The 20,963-nt window shown below is 50.6% G+C and overlaps 1 protein-coding gene across 5 annotated transcripts in view; it reads right to left on the minus strand.

Annotated features, from left to right (window-relative positions):
• Nucleotides 1-20,963, minus strand: part of LOC105463225 (GSG1 like) — a 272,751-nt gene that overhangs the window by 47,008 nt on the left and 204,780 nt on the right. For all 5 annotated transcript variants that reach the window (XM_071084297.1, XM_071084295.1, XM_071084298.1 and 2 more), the window contains one exon: nt 7,617-7,728. In XM_071084297.1, the coding sequence (XP_070940398.1) occupies nt 7,617-7,728 (112 nt within the window). The remainder of the gene's footprint in view (nt 1-7,616; nt 7,729-20,963) is intronic.

Here is a 20,963-nt window from a genome sequence, read left to right on the forward strand (position 1 = left end):
CAAGGCAGTGGCAAAAATCCTGACTCTCCACCAGTTCCCCTCTGACACAATCCCTGCAGGGAGAAAGAGGGGCACCTTGTTACTGCCCAGCAGAGATGAAAGTCCACCTGGCGATTGTCACCAAAATCTAAGCACCCCATTCCCTTGCCGGCATGAGTGTGGGTGAAGCCAGTTTTTTCTTTTCTGTAATGTGTGACTGGAGTAGTGAAGTTATTGTTAAATGTTTTCTGTCTCATTGGGCTGACCCTTTCTTGGTCCTTTGCCTAGAGAAAGCAGACTTCAGTTGGGCATTTTTTTAATCCTGTCCTTTTGGCATTTCTGAATTGCTGACTTCTTCAGCTCCAAATCTGGGCTATATGACACGAAAAGGACTCAGCAATGTGTTGTTTCTTGGGCCCTAACCAGCCTGCTGTCTTCTTCCCACCTTTCGGAGTCTTCTGATGTCTGTTTTATCTTTAGGTCCAATGATTTTAGCTGCATTGAGCAGGAGGAATAGGGAGAAGCATGTCTACTCTGTCTTCTCAGAATTGGAATCCTTAGTGTTTGTTTTTTAAGATTATATCCTCTTCTATCCCAGAATGCCAGCTTCATGAAAATGGGAGCCTTGTTCACTTCATTACTATCCTTGTTCACTTCACTACTGTCCGTTAGCACCTAGAATGGTGCCTGGCACATAGTAGGTGCTCAGTAAATACTTGTGGAATGAATGGATAAACACAGATAAAATAAAAACAGACAGAAAAAGACAGATATGAAAACATAGCTCTGGTTTTAGCGTGGGTGAGAGGCTATATCCATGAGCCTTCATCTCCCTCTTCCTCTCACCCCCCAGGGCCCCAACGCGCCCACCAAATACACAGTTTGAAAACTTTGGGGCCGGAACACCTGCTGGTTTTAGCAGCTTGCACTTCTGAACTGGCACAGGGAGGTGCGTGGGTGATTGGCCTGGTTTCCGGAGCCAAGAGCAGATTGGACACCATAGGGAGAAAAGGGGAGGGCGGTGACAGGGGTTGTCAATTCTTCATCCCCTGGGAGCGTCAGGGGCAGAGGGACACAGGGGGAGCAGATTTAGAGACACATGGACACCACTTTGCAACCTACTGCAGGCCCTACCCAGTGGGGAGGTTGTAACGGGTCACTAAGGAAGGCTGCCCTGGCTGCCTGCAGACCAGAGGGCTACAGATTCACCATGTGGGGCAGGGCTGGGCACAGATGCATAATCCAGGCCACCCTCAGGGCCCAAGAGCTGATGGGACTAGGAGCTGGATAGTGGCAGGCTCTGAGGGCCCAGCTGGTCCCTCCGTGGCCCACAGGGCACCCTTGGGCAACCACATCCTTTTCCCCAACCCTGGTCTTAGAATAAAGCAGACCACAGCCACCTGCCTCGGGTGGATGAGGAAGGGCAAACTTCCTGCCGATCACACAGCCTCTCAGCAGTGACGTCAGCACACACACCCCTCCAGTTGTGTTTGGGGCCCAGGCTTTGGTAGGGTCACAGCGGCAGACTCAACCCTTTAAGGGATCGGCCTGCTGGAATACCAGCTAACCCCTGCATAGAGGGGGCGCCGCCTGGGGTCCCCAGAGAGGAAAGAGGTTGGTCTGCTGTGTCCACATATTCATGGAGACTAGAAAGGAGGGAGGGACAGCAGTGAGGCCTGTATTCCACAGGGACAGGGCCCCAGAAGCAGAAAGGGGCCACTAGCACAGGAGTGAGAACCTTCCCTAGATCTGGCCCAACTTGCTGCTCTCTTGCTGTGTGACATGGGCCAAATTGCTGAACTTCTCTGGGCCCTCCAGCTCTTATAATCTTCCACACCACGATGTCCCACTACCCTCCGTCTGCAGAGTGAATGCTTGAGATAAGATTTCACTGTGTGTGCAGCAGTAGGAGGAGGAGACCTTTTCCCATTCCTCTCCAGGTTGATCAAATGCAAAACAGAAGCAGAAAGTGCAGGGCTGGCTTTCCACACTCCTGCGGTCACCAGGAAAGCTGACATTCCAAGCAGGGGCCACAGACTCAAATTCCCGCAAGGTCAGGCAGATGATGACTAAGTGAGGAAGCATGGGTAAATAAATGTAAGGCAATAGGGCGCAGTGGGGACTGGGGTGAGCTGGAAACCAGACGCCTATCTAAAGGTTCAGCCATTCTCAGCCTTATCTGCAGGCTGCCTGGTGGCAATGCTGGTTAGGCAGGAACAGATCTTCCAATGATCACGAACCAGAAACCTGGACTTTTATGTAGAAGTTTGACCATTTTAGATGTTAGAAACAAATCCAAACTTTTATAAGACACGATGGCAGGCCAAAGACAACATCTGCAGGCTGGGTTCAGCCCCGGCTGTGCGCAGTTCACAGCATCCAAGGCTAATTGTGTGGCTTTCAAGCTGTGTCTTGGTCCCTGAAGGAGGATGGCAGCCCCTCTCCTGGGGATCAGTGACAGGCAGCTCAGGGCTTGTAAAGTGCCTCTCAGTGCACAGCACAAAGTAGGTGTCGTAATCTTAATCTTTTTTTTTTTTCCTTTTTCTTTTTTGAGGTAGAGCCTCCAGCCCAGACTGGAGTGCAGTGGCACGAACACAGGTCACTGCAGCCTCAACCTCCTGGGCTTGAGTGTCCCTCTCACTTTACCCTCCTGAGTAGCTGGGACTAGAGGTGCGCACCACCACATCCAGCTAATTTTTTTTATTTTTTTATTTTTTTAGAGATTGGGTCTGGCTATGTTGCCCAGGCTGGTCTTGAATTCCTGGCCTCTGGTGATTCTCCCACCTTGGCCTCCCAAGGTGTGGAATTACAGGTGAACTACTTTGCCCGGCCCCTCTTCCACCTTGGCCTCCCAAGGTGCTGGGATTACAGGTGAGCCACTTTGCCCGGCCCCAACCTTAATCTGATCCACTTGGTCCCTGCCCCCTTAAGCCAAGCAGCTGCTTGGGCGCCCATCAGGGTCCTGACCTGACATTGTCACGGGTAGAGAGAGCTGAGACACGGCGCCAAAAGGAGGAGTGGGCAGGAGGACTTGTGCTCACCGAGCACACTGGGCTGAGTGCTCCACATGCGTTGATTCACTTGCTCCTCGTGTTGGTTACTGTCTCCAAAGCTGGCCTCCAGGGAGCCACACCTCCCATGGTTCACACCTCCCCTTGAAGTTGGCCCTGTCACTTGCTCTTAACCAACAGAATGCAGCAGGAGTGACACTGTGTGACTTCTGAGGTTGGCTCATGCAGATCCCATGGCTTCTACCTGGGTCTCCTGGAACACTCACTCTTGAGATAGTCTCTCCAGGTACCCAGCCTCCACACTGTGTGAAGCCCCTCCGGCCACCAGCCACCGCCAGCTGGCACCAGCTGCCAGCGTCATGAGGTGCCACCTTGGAGGTCTACCCCAGCCATACCCAGATGACCTCAGCTTCAGCTGACATCCAACTGAAGCTTCAGGGAAGACCCTAGCAAGCACCGCCCGACTGAGCCCTGTCCACCACCAAACGTAAGAACAAATAACAACGCATTTTTACTAGTTACTATTACTACTACATAATAACTCATTTTTACTAGATTTGGGGGTGATGTATACACCTCAATAGAGAAATGAACACAACTCAAGAGACCCCCCATGAGGTGGAAATTCGGGCTGTCCCATTTTCCAGCCCAAATTTTCCACCAGACACAGAGGTGCAGAGGAAGTAAGTGACTTGGCCAAGGTCCACAGCTGATGAGGGGCAGAGGCAGGATCTAAACCCAAACTGTCTGATTCCAGGGGCCACACTGTCGACCGCCCCTCCATGCTGCCACGGAGGCCCAGCGGTGTGCATCGGGGTGAGATTTGAACCCCAGGCTGTCAGACTCTTAACTATGGGGACTTTCTACTTCTTTTTTTTTTTTTTTTTGAGACGGAGTGCCGCTCTGTCCCTTAGGCTGGAGTGCAGTGGCACGATCTCCACTCACTGCAAGTTCCACCCTCCAGGTTCACACCATTCTCCTGCCTCAGCCTCCCGAGTAGCTGGGACTACAGGCGCCTGCCACTGTGCCCGGCTAATTTTTTTTTTTTTTTTTTGTATTTTTAGTAGAGACGGGGTTTCACTGTGCTAGCCAGGATGATCTTGATCTCCTGACCTCGTGATCCGCCCGTCTCGGCCTCCCAAAGTGCTGGGATTACAGGCGTGAGCCACCGCGCCCGGCCTACTTCTTACAAAGGTGTCCCTCTAAGAAGCTGGCACTCAACAGGCTTTGAGCACCTCAAAACCCCTCCAGCTTCCAGAGCCCCTGCAGCTTGTTCTTCCCTGCTGGGCAGGAAGACAGAGGTCCGTGCCATCTCTTCTTGGAGCTGTTCTCCTCTCCAGTACCAGGGGAGGGAGCACGGGAGGCTCCCGGGCCAGAATTTTGACAAACGGCCTCACACATATTAAACAAGAGAGATGATATGCTGCAGCCCTGGTGAGGCCCCAGATGTGAGGGACGAAAAAATGGGCTGATCCATCTCACAGGTCTCAGTGACAGGGAGAAATGGATCCACCCTAAAAGGGGCTGCACATGGGGCCTCGGCCTTTAATAAGTCCAATGAGAATTTGGTGCCCCTTGGGAGGCCAGCCCCTAAGGAAGGAGCAGAGGAGCAGGGCAGAAGGCCCTTTCTTCCAGGGAAAGAGTGTTCCTCTGGCTGACACCAGCAGGCTTGACTTGAGACACTGAGCACAAGGGGAGAGAGCCAGGGCCTTCTGGAAAGGGGGACTGAGGGGCAGGAACCGGTTCCCACCAGGGCAAGTGATTCAACCTTTCTGACTCTCAGCATCTGCATATGCAACACGAGGTTACTGCATGTGCTAAACTTCATATCAGTAGCATGATATTGCTCATGTTAAATTTCATATCACTAGCATGATATTGCATGTGTTAAATTTCATACCAGGAGCAGCAATATAAGAGCTGGTGTTGACTAAGCACACACCATGTGTGGAACATGATGGAAAGCACATCAATGAACTCTCTCATTATCACCCATCTTCTCAGAGAGGCTTCCAGTATGGCTGTGGAGCCCGACTGCCTGGGTTTGAATCCCAGCCCTACCCTTCACAGCTGGATGACCTCGGGCAGGTTACTTAAGTTCCCTGTGCCTCCATGAAATACCTACCTGATTCGCAGCACATCAGCGCTCAGTAAATCTAAGAAATTATTACACACATGGTCAACACTCACCAATGTTCGTTCCCTTCCTTTGTGCCCTTCTCTAGCTCAAGGAGATGAACTTCCAAGGTCAAGGTCTCAGGGAGGAACAGTTGCAGGAGGAAAGGTTGGGTAAAGGGAGGTCAGAGCCTCATCTGGCTTCCCTGGGATTGTTCTACCTAAAGGGATTGGGGCCAGGGTTCATGGGCCAAGGTCCCTTCAAGGCAAATGCTTTTGGTTTCAAAAGGATGGAGTTGAGCAGAGAGTGGAGATGGAGTTGGGGTGATCACTGAACTGGAATAGGATCTTTTAAAAATTGTAATCATAGTCCCTCCTGCTCCATGCTGAGATGCTCTCTCACCTCCAGGTCGTTGGACCTGCTACACCCTCTGCCTGGCAAGCGATTCTCTCCTGTTTTGCCTTCGAAATTCTTCCTGGAGACCCGCCCCACCCAAAGCTGTGTCAGTCAATGCCCTTCCTCTGTGCTCCCGCAGCTGCCTGTGAACTCCCCTCGCCACACACATCTACATCACAGCACAGTTCAGATACGGCTGGTTCACACCTCTCAATCCCTGTTGCAACGCTGTCTCAGCACTGCGGCATCCTCATCACCGAGAAGAACAGCAGTCCTAGAGGATGTACTCAGCGAATATGTATTAAATGACTGAACGGATAAATGCTCTCCAACTACCAGCCCCAGACCTGGATGCCCTGTGTAGTGGATAATTGTGGTCTCTGTCTTTCCAGCCTGAAGAGACTTCACCTCCTTCTCTTTCTGTCCAAGGGTTTGGGTGAAGCTAATGCCACTCTCTGGACCATGTGACTCAGGTCATTCCAGTCTCCCCCAGAGTCTAAATCATTGGTTCAGGTTTAGTCACATGACTTAAGCTAAGCCAATGAAAGTCATAACCAGGATTTTAGCTGGAAATATGGGAAAGAAACCCCATCTCTCGCTGGTATTGCTACATTTTTAAGATGGAAGTCTGCCACTCCAGCCTGGGTGACAGAGCAGAGACTCTGTCCAAAAAAAAAAAAGGAAGCCTGGTCTGTGCGTTGTGATCATCTTTGCTAGCATCTTTGCTAGCATTGGGGGAAAAGCTGTTTGAGAATGAAGCCAACACTAATTCAAAGGGAAGAGAGACAAGAGAGAGACAAGATAAGGAGAGGGCATGACTGGGTTCCAGATGAAATCTGGTCTCCTGGATCCAGCTGTGCCTGAAGCAGACTTTGTGGTAGCTCACACAGCATCTATTCCATCCACTCACCATTTGAGAGGTTTTGACTCATTCTTAGCTCCAGAGGTGGGCTCGGTCAAGCTAAGGGAATAAGCTCATGACATTCCCCCAGCTGTGGCAAAGATTAAGGAGAGAGAACATGACCTAAGCCCACCAGAGGGAAGTTTGGGACTCTAGTCAGTATTGGAGAACAAGCCCTTTCTCTCCTACAAGGGAAGGAGGATTTACCCAGCCTTAGGAAGAGCTCTCCCCAACAGGGAAGCCAGCCCAGCAACAAAGTAAACATGTGGAGGGTGCCGAGCTCAGATGACTACACAGAGGAAGAGAACTCAGCCCTTCTGACCTCAGTGACTCTGGATCAAACATGTCCTGAAGTCCACACCATAGCTGTGCTTGTCCTTTCCATGAACCAGTGTATGATATCTCCTTACTTAGACTGATGTGAGTAGGTTTTTCTGTCACAACCCAGAGCACTTTAGCTGTTCCACCTGGACATTCCAGTTACACAAACAAATGAATACCCCTTGTTCACTTAAGCTGGGGATTCTATCACTGGTAAGCAAAAGAACCCTGACTAATCACGCCTTTCATACGCACACCCCGCTTTGAGGTGCTGACCTGTTCCCTGTATTCAGAGCCTCTCACTGGAGTCCACCTACCCCATAGGACCACCCAGAACCCTCCACAGCTCACCTAACTTGAGGTCTTGCCAGCTTCCATCTCCAACCTTCCATAGCATGCCTCTTAGGTAGGGGTAGGCAGAGGGCCAGAGAGTAAGTATTTTTGACTTTGTGAGCCATTCAGTCTCTGTCATCACCGCCCAGTGCTGCCATCTCAGTGTTAAAGCAGCCATGGATAATACAAAACAATGACAGTAGCTGTGTTCCAAGAAAACCTTATTTATGGACATTGAAATTTGAATTTCATGTAATTTTCACATGTCACAAAACAGCATTCCTCTTCCTTTGATTTATTTTCTTAGCATTTCAAAATCCAAAAGCTATCCTTAGCTTGAGGGCTGCATATAAACAGGTGGCGGGCCAGATTTGACCCACAGGCCCTAGTTTGCCAGTCTCTGCCCTGGGGTCTCAAAGTGCCTTTGGACTGCAGTCTCTCCAACTCTCCCCATTTCTCCCACCACCCCACCCCACTGGGCTGAGCTGCTGAAGTCCCAGCATGCCTTGGGCCTCTGGTGCCCGAAGCTGCTCTTGTCCTGAAGGTCAAAGCCACTTACCAGAAGGACCACCCATAATCCCAGGAATGGGGTCTCCAGTCTTCAGGGCCGAGGCTCACAGTGACCTGGAACACTTGTGTGTACATCATGTGGGCGACCATTCCCAGGAGGCCTGCGGGGCAGAGAGCAGAGAAGAGCGTCAGGAAGTAAGGAAGGGTTTTGTCCCCACACACCCACAGCCTCTCTGCTGCCTGCCTGCCTATGATCACTGTGGAGAACAGGGACCCCTGGGTAAGGGAGGTCAGCAGGAACAGAGCTTGGGAGGCCAGATGAGGTAGTTCTCTTTTCTTTCCTTCTTTTTGTTTTTAAGACAGGGTCTTGCTCTGTTGCCAGGCTGGAGTGCAGCGGCAGGATCATAGCTCACTGCAGCCTCCAACTCTTGGGCTCAAGCAATCCTCCCACCCCAACTGCCTGAGTAGCTGGGACTATAGCCGTGCACCACAATGCCTGGCTAATTTTAAAAACTTTGTGTAAGGATGGGGTCTCACTATATTGTCCAGGTTGGTCTCAAACTCCTGAGCTCAAGTCATCCTCCTGCCTCAGCCTCCCAAAGTGCTGGGATTACAGGCATGAGCCACCACTTCTGGCTCAGAGGTTAGTGGTTTTCTAAGTCAGACTAAGGGGCTTGAATTTGGGCCAGAAGGCAAAGGGGAGCTCTGAAAAAAATTGAAGCAAAGGAGATGCAGAGTCAGATCTGTGTATAGGTTAGTGAACTCTCTGTAAAGGGCCAGAGAAGCAAATATTTCATGTTCTGTGGGCCACATGGTCTCTGTTGGAACGATTCAACTCTGCTGTTGTAACACCAGAGGAGCTGCAGACAATACAGAAATGAGTGAGCATGGCTGTATTCCAATACAACTTTATTTACAAAAACAGGCATTGGGGCAGATTTAGCCCACAAGTCTTAGTAAGTCATGAAATCAACTTCATGGATTTTTTTGTTTTTAGCCTGTTGCCTAGGCTGGCATGATCATAGCTCACTGCAGCCTCAACCTCCTGGGCTTAAGTGATCCTTCCATCTCAGCCTCCTAAGTAGCTGGGACTACAGGTGCATGCCACTATGCCAGGCCAATTTTTTGTATTTTCGTTTTTGTAGAAATGGGTGTCTTGCTATGTTGCTCAGGCTGGTCTCAAACTCCCGGGATCAAGAAATCCTCCCACACCAGCCTCCCCAAGTGCTGGGATTAGAGGCTAAATTGTTTATATTTAAAGCATTTTTCCCCCATCTAGTAAGAAGAGCCAGCTGTAGAGTGGGCTTTGGCTGGGGTTGGGGGACCATTATTTTCTCAGTGTTTTGTAGAACTTCCACTCTTTTAAGACAGAGGAGAGAGAACTGCCTGGCTGCTAATGGGAGAAAGGGTTCCCCAAAAGCCTATCATATTTCTCTTAGTACTAGTGAGCTTGAGCATTTTTCACATTTATTAACCACTTCAATTTCTTCTTCTTTGAATGTCTGTATCTTTTGCCAATTTTCTTTTTGTTTTTAAAAATCTTTTTCCTTATCAATTGGCAGGAATTCTTTGTATGGTCTGAATATTAATCCTGTCTGCTGCATAGATTACATTTTAAAAAAAAATAAACTTTTTTTTTTTTTTTTTTGAGACTGAGTCTCACTCTGTCACCCACGCTGGAGTGCAGTGGCTCCATCTGGGCTCACTGCAAGCTCCACCTCCCAGGCTCAGGTGATCCTCCCACCTCAGCTTCCTAAGTAGCTGGGACTACAAGCACGCACCACCACACCCGGCTAATTTTTGTATTTCCTCTGCTGATTTTAAGGGACACTTTTATACCATATTCCAAGTTCCACAAATACACGAGTGCACTTCCTAACTTGTCATTCTGTCCCACTGATCTTTCTCTGTGTTCCTGCATCAGTACCACACTGTTTTAATCACTGTAACTTTACAATACAATCTGTTTTCTGAAGGGACAAGTCTTTCCTCTTTATTACTGCCCAGTACTGAGTCTTTCTGGAATTGAAGCTGTTTCCACTCAGAAGGGTGTTGACCCCTTTCTTAGTCTTCTGCCAGTTCCTTTTCTGAGGGCTGGAATATTCATGAGAAGGACCACTCCTTATGCCAGGATAGTAGGAGCACAACAGTATTTTAATACAAAATCTCCCACCCAGAAGCTGGACTTAGCCTATTGGCAAAATAATTAATTTTCTGAACTATTAGTTTAGAAAAGCATTGATTCCTAAATTAAATTCTATTTATCCCCAAATATGAAAGACCATGCTTTAAGGAAATTCAATAAGTAAAAATTACAGTTCACGTAAAGATACCTTGGTGGAACTCTCTGATTGCATTTTAAAGATTCTGCTTCAAAAATCTGACCCTTGCCTATGTTTTCAAAAGCATGTTAATTCTGTAAAGCAAGGTCCACCCCCAGCATCTGTCCTACAAATCCTCATCAGAAGGCATAATTTCCAACTCATCTGAATTAAAAAGTGACTTTTTGGTGAGTTACTGCACCTCCTGAATTAGAGGAGACTAAATGAATGAGGCTTTCCTGCTGCCGTGATTACTTCCTGGCTTGGACTCACACCAGGAAACCCACAGCTGTAAATCTCTCCTTGTGGTTTCTGGAATCTCCCAACTCCTGAAACTATAAATGGAATTCCCAACCGGTGTGGTCAGGTGGGTATGCTTCCTCCAGGCCCCAAGGAAACCTTGGAGAACACTGGAAATGGGGGGATGTTGGCCAGGGGGCCAGAGCTGGGCTGGGTGTGATGCTCCCCAGAACTTAGAGCAGGAAGAGCTGTCATGACTCCTAGCCCTGCCCTTGGCTAGTCCAAAATGAGGAAGCTGAATTCTGTTAAGTCCAGGAGTGTCGAGTCCAGGGGGGCTAAGAATTAAGAGACAACGTCAAGCGCATCACAAGGTGAGCCCAGAGGAAAGCAGAGCCAGGAAAGTGAAAGAGAGAGCCCAGCTTCCAGCTCTGTCACTGATAATGGTGTGGATCTGTGTCCCCACCCAAATCTCCCGTCGAATTGTAATCCACAGTGTTGGAGGAGGGGCCTGGTGGGAGGTGACTGGATCATGGGGGCAGATTTCCCTCTTGCTGTTCTCATGATAGCGAGTGAGTTCTCATGAGATATCTGGTTGTTTAAAAGTATGTAGCACCTCCTCCTTCACTCTCTTCCTCCTTCTCCAGTTGTGTAAGACATGCCTGCTTCCCCTTCACCCTCTGTCGTGATTATAAGTTTCCTGAGGCCTCCCAAGCCATGCTTCCTGTACAGCCCGCAGAACCATGAGCCAATTAAACCTCTTTTCTTTACAAGTTACCCAGTCTCAGGTAGTTCTTTATAGCAATGTGAGAACTGACTAATACAGTCACTTATCAGCTTTGTAACACTGGGTAGGTTGACTTTCTGGGCCTCAGTTTCCTCACCTGTCATATGGGGATAATAATAGTACCTACCTCATAGACTGGTATGAGGATTCAGTGGCTTATATTTATAAAGCACTTAGAACAGCACTGGGCACAAAATAAGCTCCACAGAAGTTTCTCGAATGAATGAATGAAGAATATACACCTGAGACTCACTATATAGGCCCACTAGGCTGTATGAGGCTCTTGCCTCAGCCTTCTGAATAGCTGGGATTACAGGCGCCCGCCACTATACCCGGCTAAGTTTTGTATTTTTAGTACAGACGGGGTTTCATCATGTTAGTCAGGCTGGTCTTGAACTCCTGACCTCAGGTGATCTGCCCACCTCGGTGCCAAAGCGCTGGGATTGCAGGTGTGAGCCACCGTGCCCGACCTTGAAATGCCTATTCTCTATCTAAGCAGGGGTAGCAAGCATACAGGTAAAGGGCCAGGTCTGCTATTCAGGGAGTAGTCTGAACCGAAGACTTAAATGCGTGAATCACATGTGAATGATAAATAACACAGTGTGCCTAGAAGAGGTCACCTGGAGAGAGACTGTAGGAAGAGGAGAGAGAAGGCTCCCAGGATAAAGCCAACATCTGATCTTAAGCAGAGTAGGAAGGACCAGCAAAGATAGCTGAGGCGGAGTGGCCAAGGAGGGCTGAGGGATAAAACCAGTGGTGAGTTGTCAACTGCAAGAGGTTTAGAAGAGGAGGAGGGTAAATGATAGAGAAAGCTTTCAAAGCATAATGCTGCCTGGGGAAGTGGGAAAATGGGGTGATAGGTGGGGAGGTCCTGGGGCTCAGGAAGGCATTTTACTTGTTTATTTAAAATCATATACATGTAATACATCTATGTTGTGTGTGTGTGTGTGTGTGTGTGTGTGTGTACAGACAGTGTCCCGCCATGTTGCCCAGGCTGGTCTCAAACTCCTGGCCTCAAGCAACACTCCAGACTCGGCCTCCCAAAGCTCTAGAATTACAGGCATGAGCCACCGTGCCTGTCCGGGAAGGCGTTTTAATAATGGGAGATAGAGAATGTCTCCATGCCCATGCAGAATGATCAGGCAGAGAGGGAGAGACGGACAGAGCAGGGGAGTGAAAGGGCGATTGTGGAAGCAAGGTCCAGAGACAGCCAGAAGGTGTGAGGAGGTTCTAGAAAACATTGGAACCGGCTTTCGATGGGAATTGGGATGCGTTACCCAAGGGAGCAGGAGGACAGCGTCTGAGTGAGACCCAAGTTTTGCTGGTTTGTTTTTTGGTTTTTAAGACAGGCTCTCACTCTGTTGCCCAGGCTGGAGTGTAGTGGCACCATCAGAGCTCACTGCAGCCTCAACCTGCTGGGCTCAAATGATCCTCCTGGCCCAGCATCCTGAGTAGCTGGGACTATAGGCAAGTGCTGCCACGCCTGGCTGACATTTTTATTTTTGTAGAGACAGGGTTTCATTATGTTGTCCAGGCTGGTCTTGAACTCCTGGCCTCAAGAGATCCTCCTGCCTGTCTCCTAAAGTGCCGGGACCCAGGCAGGAGCCCCTGTGCCTGGCTGGATCTGAGTTCTTGAGCAGATTAACCCCCCTCCTCTCCAGCAAGCGAGAGACAAGGTCACCAGCTGAGAGCGAGGCGGCCGACTGGGGAAGTGGAGGTTGAGGAGCAGCGAGGAGAGCGTGTAAAACAGTCTTTTCTGAGAGTGGGGAAGCACAAACATGCTGCGGAAGTGCATGCAGCTCTCGGGGCAGTGTTGCTTGTCGTGTGAGATCCGTGCTCATGAATTTAAAGTGAGCCCAGGCAGCGTGGCTGTGGGATTCAGGTAGGGAGAGACAAGTTGGCCTGGTGACACCTGTCAGGGCCTCTTGAGTCCAGAGGACACACAGGAATGCCAACCCGAGATGCCCCAAATTATCTTTCGCTTGAACACTGGGGAGAGGGATGGCAGGTTCCTGGGCCTCCCTTGAGGTGGGGGTGGACCAGAGCCCACGTGACCCCCCCGCAAGGGGACAGTCTCCCACGTGGAGCTACCCCTGGGTGAGGACATAGAGCAGCGGTGACAATCCCAATTCCAGGATCCCTCCTGCCTCTGGCCTGGTTCCCTTTGGCAGGGTTTGGATGCTTTATGCGAATGCCACGCTCCATTTAATTGAGATACCAGGGATGTAGCTGATTAATTGATTTATAATAGAGTTTATTATTAAAGATGCTAAGTTATTACTGAGAACACGCGGTGAGCACTCATGTTTAAATAAATATTCTTGTAGATGCTGGGCATGCGTGTCATGTCCGGGACTTGAGACGCAGAGGGGTTGGTGGGGACCTGGAGGGGGCTGGAACCAGAGAGATGGGGCAGGAGAGCTGCAAAGGGAAACCCCTGACCTTCAGCTGGTCACTGAGCAAATATCAGGCACATGCTGTGCTTCAGGCTTTTCTACAGGGGTCAAGCGGCCTGTTCTCCCAGTGCTCCCATGGGATGGGAGAGGCAGACACACAGACTGGGCACCTCTGGGTATCAGGGCAGTCAAGAGGGGAAGTCCAGGGGTCTGTGGGGTGGGGCGGTCAGAAGAGGCCCCCAGAGAAGGCGGTATAGGAGCTGAGAGTGGAAGGGTCAGAGGGAGGAGGAGGAGGGTGGAGCGGGCAGGGGAACCCACACCAGGAGAAACCCACAGGCAAAGTGGTTTGGTGTGGCTGTCACAGGTGGTTAGGTGGGGCACGTGGGAGGTGAGAGATGCTGCTGCAGGGTAAACAAGGACATTCCATGGGAAATTTTAAGCCATCTGAGGCAGTTTGGACTTTATCCTGAGGGCCCGGGGCAGGAATTGCAACTTTCAGAGCAAAGTGGTTGGGTGGAGGAGGCGAGTATGGCTGTGGCCTGAGAAGGGTCGGGGGGGGGGGGGGGGCAAGAGGAGCAGGAGACAGGGAGCCTGGGAGGAGCAGCTGCAGTCCTCCCCACAGGGCAGGCGAGGATGAGGATGGGCCAGACTTGCCAGGGCGCTGAGATGCTGGAGGCAGGAAGCCCCGGGGCACCGGGTACCGCTGAGACCGCTCACTTCCCAGCAAACCATCAGGCACTGAAGAACCCTGGCTCAGGAATGGCAAGGGACTGGGGGAAACTGGGAGCAACTGAGTGAAGCTGTTGGAACTGACCCAATTAATATCAGCCCCAGAACAGTCTCCCACGGAAAAAAAAAAAAAACGTTGAGAAACTAAAGACTGGTGTTTCATGACACCAATGCACTGGGGGCAGAGGAGAAAATAAATCCCTTATCTGAACATATCTAAAATATGCTGATGTTGGTCACAACGGAGACCAAAGCCTGGCTTTTCCCTGTGCCCTCTGTCCTGGGGGAGCCCACGTGGCCAGGTTCACCTGCACATAAGGCCACCCCTGAGAAGCGGAGCTGACGTTTAAAACTTGCCCAGACCTATTTTTAAAGAATAAGCTATTTTTAGACACTCTCTTGAGAACCCGAAGCCTCTCTTGGTAGCATATTTCAGGGTTTAAAAAGTTCCTCCTTACACATAACCTAAATCTTTCCAGCTCCAATTTAAGCTAATTTCTTGCTTTGCCCTCTGAGGACCGGGGGAGCGGGGGAGCTGGTTGGTATCTTCTTGAGAGGAGCATTTTGGGGGGTCAGCAGTTACCGAGGTGCCCCCCAACCTTGTCTTGTCTGCACAGATCATTCCAATTCATCTGCCCTTTCTCCAAAGGTCCCCTTTTAGATTCACCGGAGTCATTAGCATCACTCTGGTTGGAATTCTGCCTTTTAAAGTGAAGTGGCCCAAATCGGAGGTGGCACTTCATGGAGACCTTCCAATTCCGAGTAATGGGTTTACTGAACTTCCACCAGCCTTGTTCAGCTCAGCTGCCCCCATCCAGCCCGGTGGCAGTGAATAGGCTCAGATCCCCCAGGTGGGGTTCAGAGTGAGCCCAGAGGCCATGGCTCCAGGACCTAGTGGGTCCAGGGTAACCCAGGACAAACTGGTGGTGGGACGATTTCTGACATTAATGGACATGAATGACAGGCTGCCAGCATTTAGGTAACTAAATAGAAAACACCCAGGACCTCAGGACACAGCTGTCCCAGAAGACTGAGGGAACAGGAGCCCGATTTGGTTTTCAAGATTTCAAAAGCCTACATCCAGGTGTTCCAAGAAAAAGGTTAAGAAGAATACGCAATCAAGCAGAGACAGTTTCTCTTCTCCTTCCACCTGGAAATCAGCTAAAGTTGCTTGCCTGGAGGGGAGTGAGACGCAGGGGAGGAGGAGGTGGAGGAGGGAAAGGGGAGAAGAGGGGGGAGGATGGTAAAGGTCAGGGAATGGGGAGGGGGAGTAGAAGGCAAAAGGGGAGGAGGAGGGGGAGGATAAGGGGGACAGAAGGGAGAGGAAAAGGAGAAGGAAAGCAGAGAGGAGGAGGGGGAAGAAGAGGAGGAGTGGGGGATGGTTGGTCCTCAGAAGGAATGAGAGTCACTATGTAGATATGAGCAGGGCTTCCCTAAAAGGCCCCCAGCCTCCACTTCAAGCCCTTTCCATTACATCCCCCGGGAGCCACAGGGAGGTGAAGTTGGCACCCACAAAGGGTCCTTTCCCAGTCTGAGTGGACAGCGGACACCTTGCGAGTTGGGCCGTGTGCTCATGGACACAGCCAGCACATCCTCGAGGGCTGTTCAAAGAGTGATGTCCACCTGTGCCCACCTGTGTCACCTGTGTCCACCTGTGTCCCTGTGTCACCTGTATCTCCTGATGCCCACCTGTGTCCACCTGTGTTCATCTGTGTCCACTTGTGTCCTGGACACCCCACATGCCTCTTCACGTGGACTAAGCTCCATTTTGGTGGCCTTGTACTCTCACAGGTCCCCCAAGATGAGAATGGGCCTCTCACCTGGAGGATGATGGAGAGAGGACAAGGAGAAAGATCTTGGGCTTGTGACTGGATGGGAATGAGATCCAGGAGAAAGGGGAAAGGCACCCTTGGATGTACACACCCCTAAGTTACAATCCTGCCCATCTCATCTCTACCTTCTACATTTCTACCCCAGAAATTCACATGCTTGAGTCCAGGAGTTCAAGGCTGCAATGAGCTATGATCACACCACTGCATTCCAGCCTGGGCGACAGAGCAAGAACTCAACTTTAAAAAAAAAAAAAATTACCCTGGGACAACCGGCATCCAGGGTGCTCGATGGTGATGGCAGAACTGATGAATGGAGGGAATGACCCCGCCTCTGCAAGGGATCCTCCCCTGGCGGATGCCGTGGCTTGTCCCCTGCTGAGGACTTTCATGCCCATTCTCCTTTGATCCCCACAACAGGCCCATTAGGTGTGCATTTCACAGGTGAGAATGAAAGTGGGCTGAGGAGAGGTTAAGGGCCCGGCGAGCTGTGGTGAGTCCAGGAGTAGAGTCCACATCTCTTTTTGGTCCAACCTTCATTCATTCATTCTGCATGGAGCTATTGAGTATCTGCTACAAGCCTGACACTGCGCTGAGGGCTGCAGAAAAAGACCAATGGGGCCGGGCACAGTGGTACAAGCCAGTAATCCCAGCACTTTGGGAGGCAGAGGCACATGGATCACCTGAGGTCAGGAGTTCGAGACCAACCTGGAAAACATGGTGAAACCCCATCTCTACTAAAATACAAATATTAGCCGGGTGTGGTAGCGGGTGCCTGTGATCCCAACTACTCGGGAACCTGAGGCAGGAGAATTGCTTGAACTCAGGAAAGAGAGGTTGCAGTGAGCCAAGAGTGTGCCACTATACTCCAGCCTGGGTGACAGAACGAGACTCAGTCTCAAAAAAAAAAAAAAAAAGAGACCAGTGGAACAGACATGGCCCCTACCCACTGCGACCCTCTGCTCCAGTGGAAAAGGCAGATACTAGCAAGAAATCACCCTCGAGGGCCATGAGTCAGGACTCGGGAGGTACAGGGCCCCTGGAGCCGGAGCCTACAGCTGGGTCCTCTGTTCTGGGGCTCAGGGAAGGCTTCCCTGAGGCAGAATGTTTCAGCAGAGCCTGAAGGAGAAGGAGGAATTAACTAGGTCACAGCTGCCCAAAGTGTGGGGCTCACCCCTCTGGGATGCTTAAGCTCATTTTAGAGCAGGATTTCTAAACCTCAGCACTACTGACATTTGGGGACAAAGAAGGCTTTGATGTCAGGGCTGTCCTGGGTGTTAGTGGATGCTTAGCACCATCCCTGGCCTTGGCCTACTGGATGCCAGGAATATGCACCCCCCATCCCCACGTACTCCCAGTCATAAACACCAGAAATGTCTGCAAACATTGGCCAAATATCCTTGTGGTGGGGAGGGCAGGGATGTGGGGGACAAAATAATCCCCCATTGAATCCACTGTTTTAGATTTTTCATGAATGTTTTTGTTTCTATTTTATTTTATTATTCAGAAAGGGCCTTGCTCTATCACCCAGTCTAGAGTGTAGTGGTACGATAGTCGCTTACTGCAGCCTTCAACTCTTGGACTCAAGCGAGCCTCCCGCCTCAGCCTCCTGAGTAGCTGGGACCACAGGTGCTCGCCCCCATGCCCAGCTCATATTTTTGGTTTTTTGCAGAGACAGGATCTCCCTATGTTGCCCAGGATGGTCTCAAACTCCTCAGCTCAAGTGATCCCACCTCAGCCTCTCAAAGTGCTGGGATTACAGGCGTGAGCCATCGCTCCCATCTCCTCACGAACATTTTTACAATGGTAATTTCTTTTTGACAGTTCTTTTGTATTTATTGCAAGTGATACTGGCTTTTCATTTCCGGTGGTGATCTGAAGGTTCCTTTCTGAATGAATTTAGGTTGTGAAAACAGTGAGTGATTTAGAGAAAATGCGAAGTGAACATCGCACCTGTGGCATGTGGATGTGGCACGGTTGCAGGGGGAGAATGCAGACAGATGAAGCAGAAGAGATGCGGAGTTGGATGAGGAGTGGGGCGGAGGCTCCCATCAGAACATGGGGGTGGGCTCTAAAGTGTCCCTGACAGGCCTGGGAATCCCCCAGGGAGGTGCCACATAGGTGCACACACCCGTTCTCTTGGAAGTTCAAGCCCAGCTTTCTTCCAGCCTGGCAACAGATTGGTCTCTCTTTGCTTGGGCACCAGAGGAAGGGATTGGCTCAACTTTGGGGGCCCATGTGGAAGGATAAAGGTCCCTGAATACTAGAAGCACACTGTTTGAGGCAAGATGCTTGCATGATGAAAGGCATAGGGGTGGACAGGAGCAGTGGCTGATGCCTATAATCCCAGCACTTTAGGAGGCCAAGGCAGGCAGATCATTTGAGGCCATGAGTTTGAGACCACCCTGCGCAACATGGTGAAACCCCGTCTCTACTAAAAAATACAAAAATTAGCTGGGCATGGTGGTGGGCGCCTGTAGTCCCAGCTACTTGGGAGGCTAAGGCAAGAGAATCTCTTGAACCCAGGAGGGGTGGTTGCGGTGAGCCAAGATCACGCCACTGCACTCCAGCCTAGGCAACAGAGCAAGACTCCATCTCAAAAAAAAAAAAAAAGAAAGAAAGAAAGAAGAAAGAGGAAGGAAGGAAGGAAGGAAGGAAGGTAGGAAGGAAGGAAGGAAGGAAGGAAGGAAGGAAGGAAGGAAGGAAGGAAGGAAGGAAGGAAGGAAAGAAGGAAGGAAAGAAGGAAGGTGTGCGGGGCCAGGTGCAATGGTTCACTCCTGTAATCCCAGCATTTTGGGAGGCTGAGGCAGGAGGATCACTTGACGCCAGGGGTTCAAGACCAGCCTGGGCAACATCGGGAAACCCCGTCTCTACAAGAAAACGAAAGGCAAGGGGTTCTCTGAGATCAATGGGGAGTGTGCAGCATCCCGGGGAAGCCTGTCTTAATTTCCTTCTGTGGTTTGCGCTCATGGGAGACACTGGGTGGACTCCCCCTCCCATCTTCTTTCTCTCCATCTCTCTTGTTTTTGTCTCTTGCTGTCTGTCTGCCACTGTTCTGTGTCTGCCTCTCTCTCCCTACCCACTCTCCAAGACATCTAGTTAAATCTCCCCAAGTGACAAGCAGTAATAGTCACTGTATTCACGACTCCATGGTGGGCCTCCCCCTCTCCTGTTTTGCTCTCGGAGGGCCCTGATCGGCAGAGACGCCTGTGACCGGTCTATGCCTGCAGTGTCAGGCCCCAGTTCACCCCCCGCCAGCCAGCTCAGTCTTTGTGCCTCAGCATAGAACTGAGCCCTTTGCAAGCCACCTCGAGAACATTCCTCCCAGCACTACCTTCCATCCCTCTGGTCTCATTCGCTGAAATGCAAATCCAACTCTTCTGGCCAGTTAAGTTTTAAGTGGTCTGAGCTTCCACGCTTCCCTGCAGCGACACTGGGATTCCATCCAATTAGTTTCACTGGCCAGGAACTAAGAAAGCTGCCTGTGCACTAAGAAAATGAGAGGATGAGCGGCCACCTTGACAAATGTCCAGAGAGCCAAAATTGACAGCCTCTCTTTACCCCAGGCACTTTACAGTTTGTAAAGCACTGGACCATCCCTTGTCCTGTGTAATCCTTGCCTTAACCCAGGAAGGCTAGGTTTCATTACATCCCACTTGACAAATGAGAGTGTAAAGCTCAGAGAGGTAAATCAACTCACCCAGGGTAACACAGCAAGAAAGGGGTGTATTTGAGTCCAGGTCTGCCCAACTCCAAGGCCAGGTGTTTTACCATTCCATCACAGTCTCTTCCACTCATTCATTCATTCAGCAAATTGTTTATTAAGCACTTTCTGGATGACAGGCTGTCTTCACGGTTCAGGAAATAAAAGAGTATATAAGACAAAAAGGTCCCCGCCCTCAAGGAGCTGGTAGTCTTATGGGAAATAAATGTACACATTTAAAAATTCAGAGTTTAGCCAGGCACCGTGTCTCATGCCTGTAATCCCAGCAATTTGGGAGGCCAAGGCAGGAGGATCGCTTGAGGCCAGGAATTCAAACCCAGCCTGGGCAACATAGTGAGACCCTATCTCTACAAAAACAAATCAATAAAAATACCTTTTAAAATTCGTAGTCTAATAAATGCTATGAAGGCAAAGAAGGGGATATGGAAGGTAATGAGTGAGTCAGTTAGTTTAGCCACAGAAGTCAGGGTGGGCCTCCCTGAGAAGATGACATTTAAGCTGAGACATGAAAACTGTGAAGGTTCTGGAGGGAGAGAGCCCCAGATGGAGAGAATGGTGAGGCAGGAAGAAACCAAGTGAGTTCACAGTTTCAGACCCAGGGTAGGGAAGGAGTGAGGAGGTTAGGAGGGGGATGAGAGGTGGGACTGTTGCTATGAGGAGCCCCAAGATGGTCTTGAGCTGTGGGAGGGGTAGGAGTGACACCGTCAGCCTTATCCCATTTGGAAGTGCCTGCTGGCTCCACCTCTCTGCAGGCCCTTGGTCTTCTCCTGACTTCTGGCTCTAGGGGGCGCTCATAGAGGGGCCGCGACACCTTCCAAGGAAGCGTCTGGCTCTGCGAGGCCCACCTTTGTTCTGGGACAGGATCCAAGATGCAAAGCCTTCAAGATTGGGACCCAGGCCATATATGGCCACAGTGACAGGCGGACGAAGCTGAAGCAAGGTCATGCAGAAGCATGGAGGGGGGTCTTAGCACCATGCCCCAGTCCACCCTCCGGCGGGTGCTAAGAGCTCCACCAGGGTAAGCAGCTGTGAGATTGCCCAGGGTCAGGCAAATCTAAGGGCAGAGAGGGCAGAGCCCTGGCAGCCCAGGGTATCTCATGCATCTCACTGCCTGGCCCAGGCATCACTGTCTTTGCTCCCACTGGCCCTGGAGTCCCTGCTAAAGATCATCAGTTCTCACCTGTTACATTCCTTGAGCAGCAGCTGGTTTTCTATCCGTCTTTATTTATTTTATTTACTGTTTTTATTTTGAGAGTTAGAATCTCACTCTGTCACCCAGGCTGGAGTGCAGTGGCACAATCATAGCTCACTGTAGCCTCAAACTCCTGGGCTCAATGATCCTCCCATCTCAGCTTCCCGAGTGGCTGAGACCA

The sequence above is a fragment of the Macaca nemestrina genome, chromosome 18 (genome assembly GCF_043159975.1).
Source record: "Macaca nemestrina isolate mMacNem1 chromosome 18, mMacNem.hap1, whole genome shotgun sequence".
NCBI lineage: Eukaryota > Metazoa > Chordata > Mammalia > Primates > Cercopithecidae > Macaca > Macaca nemestrina.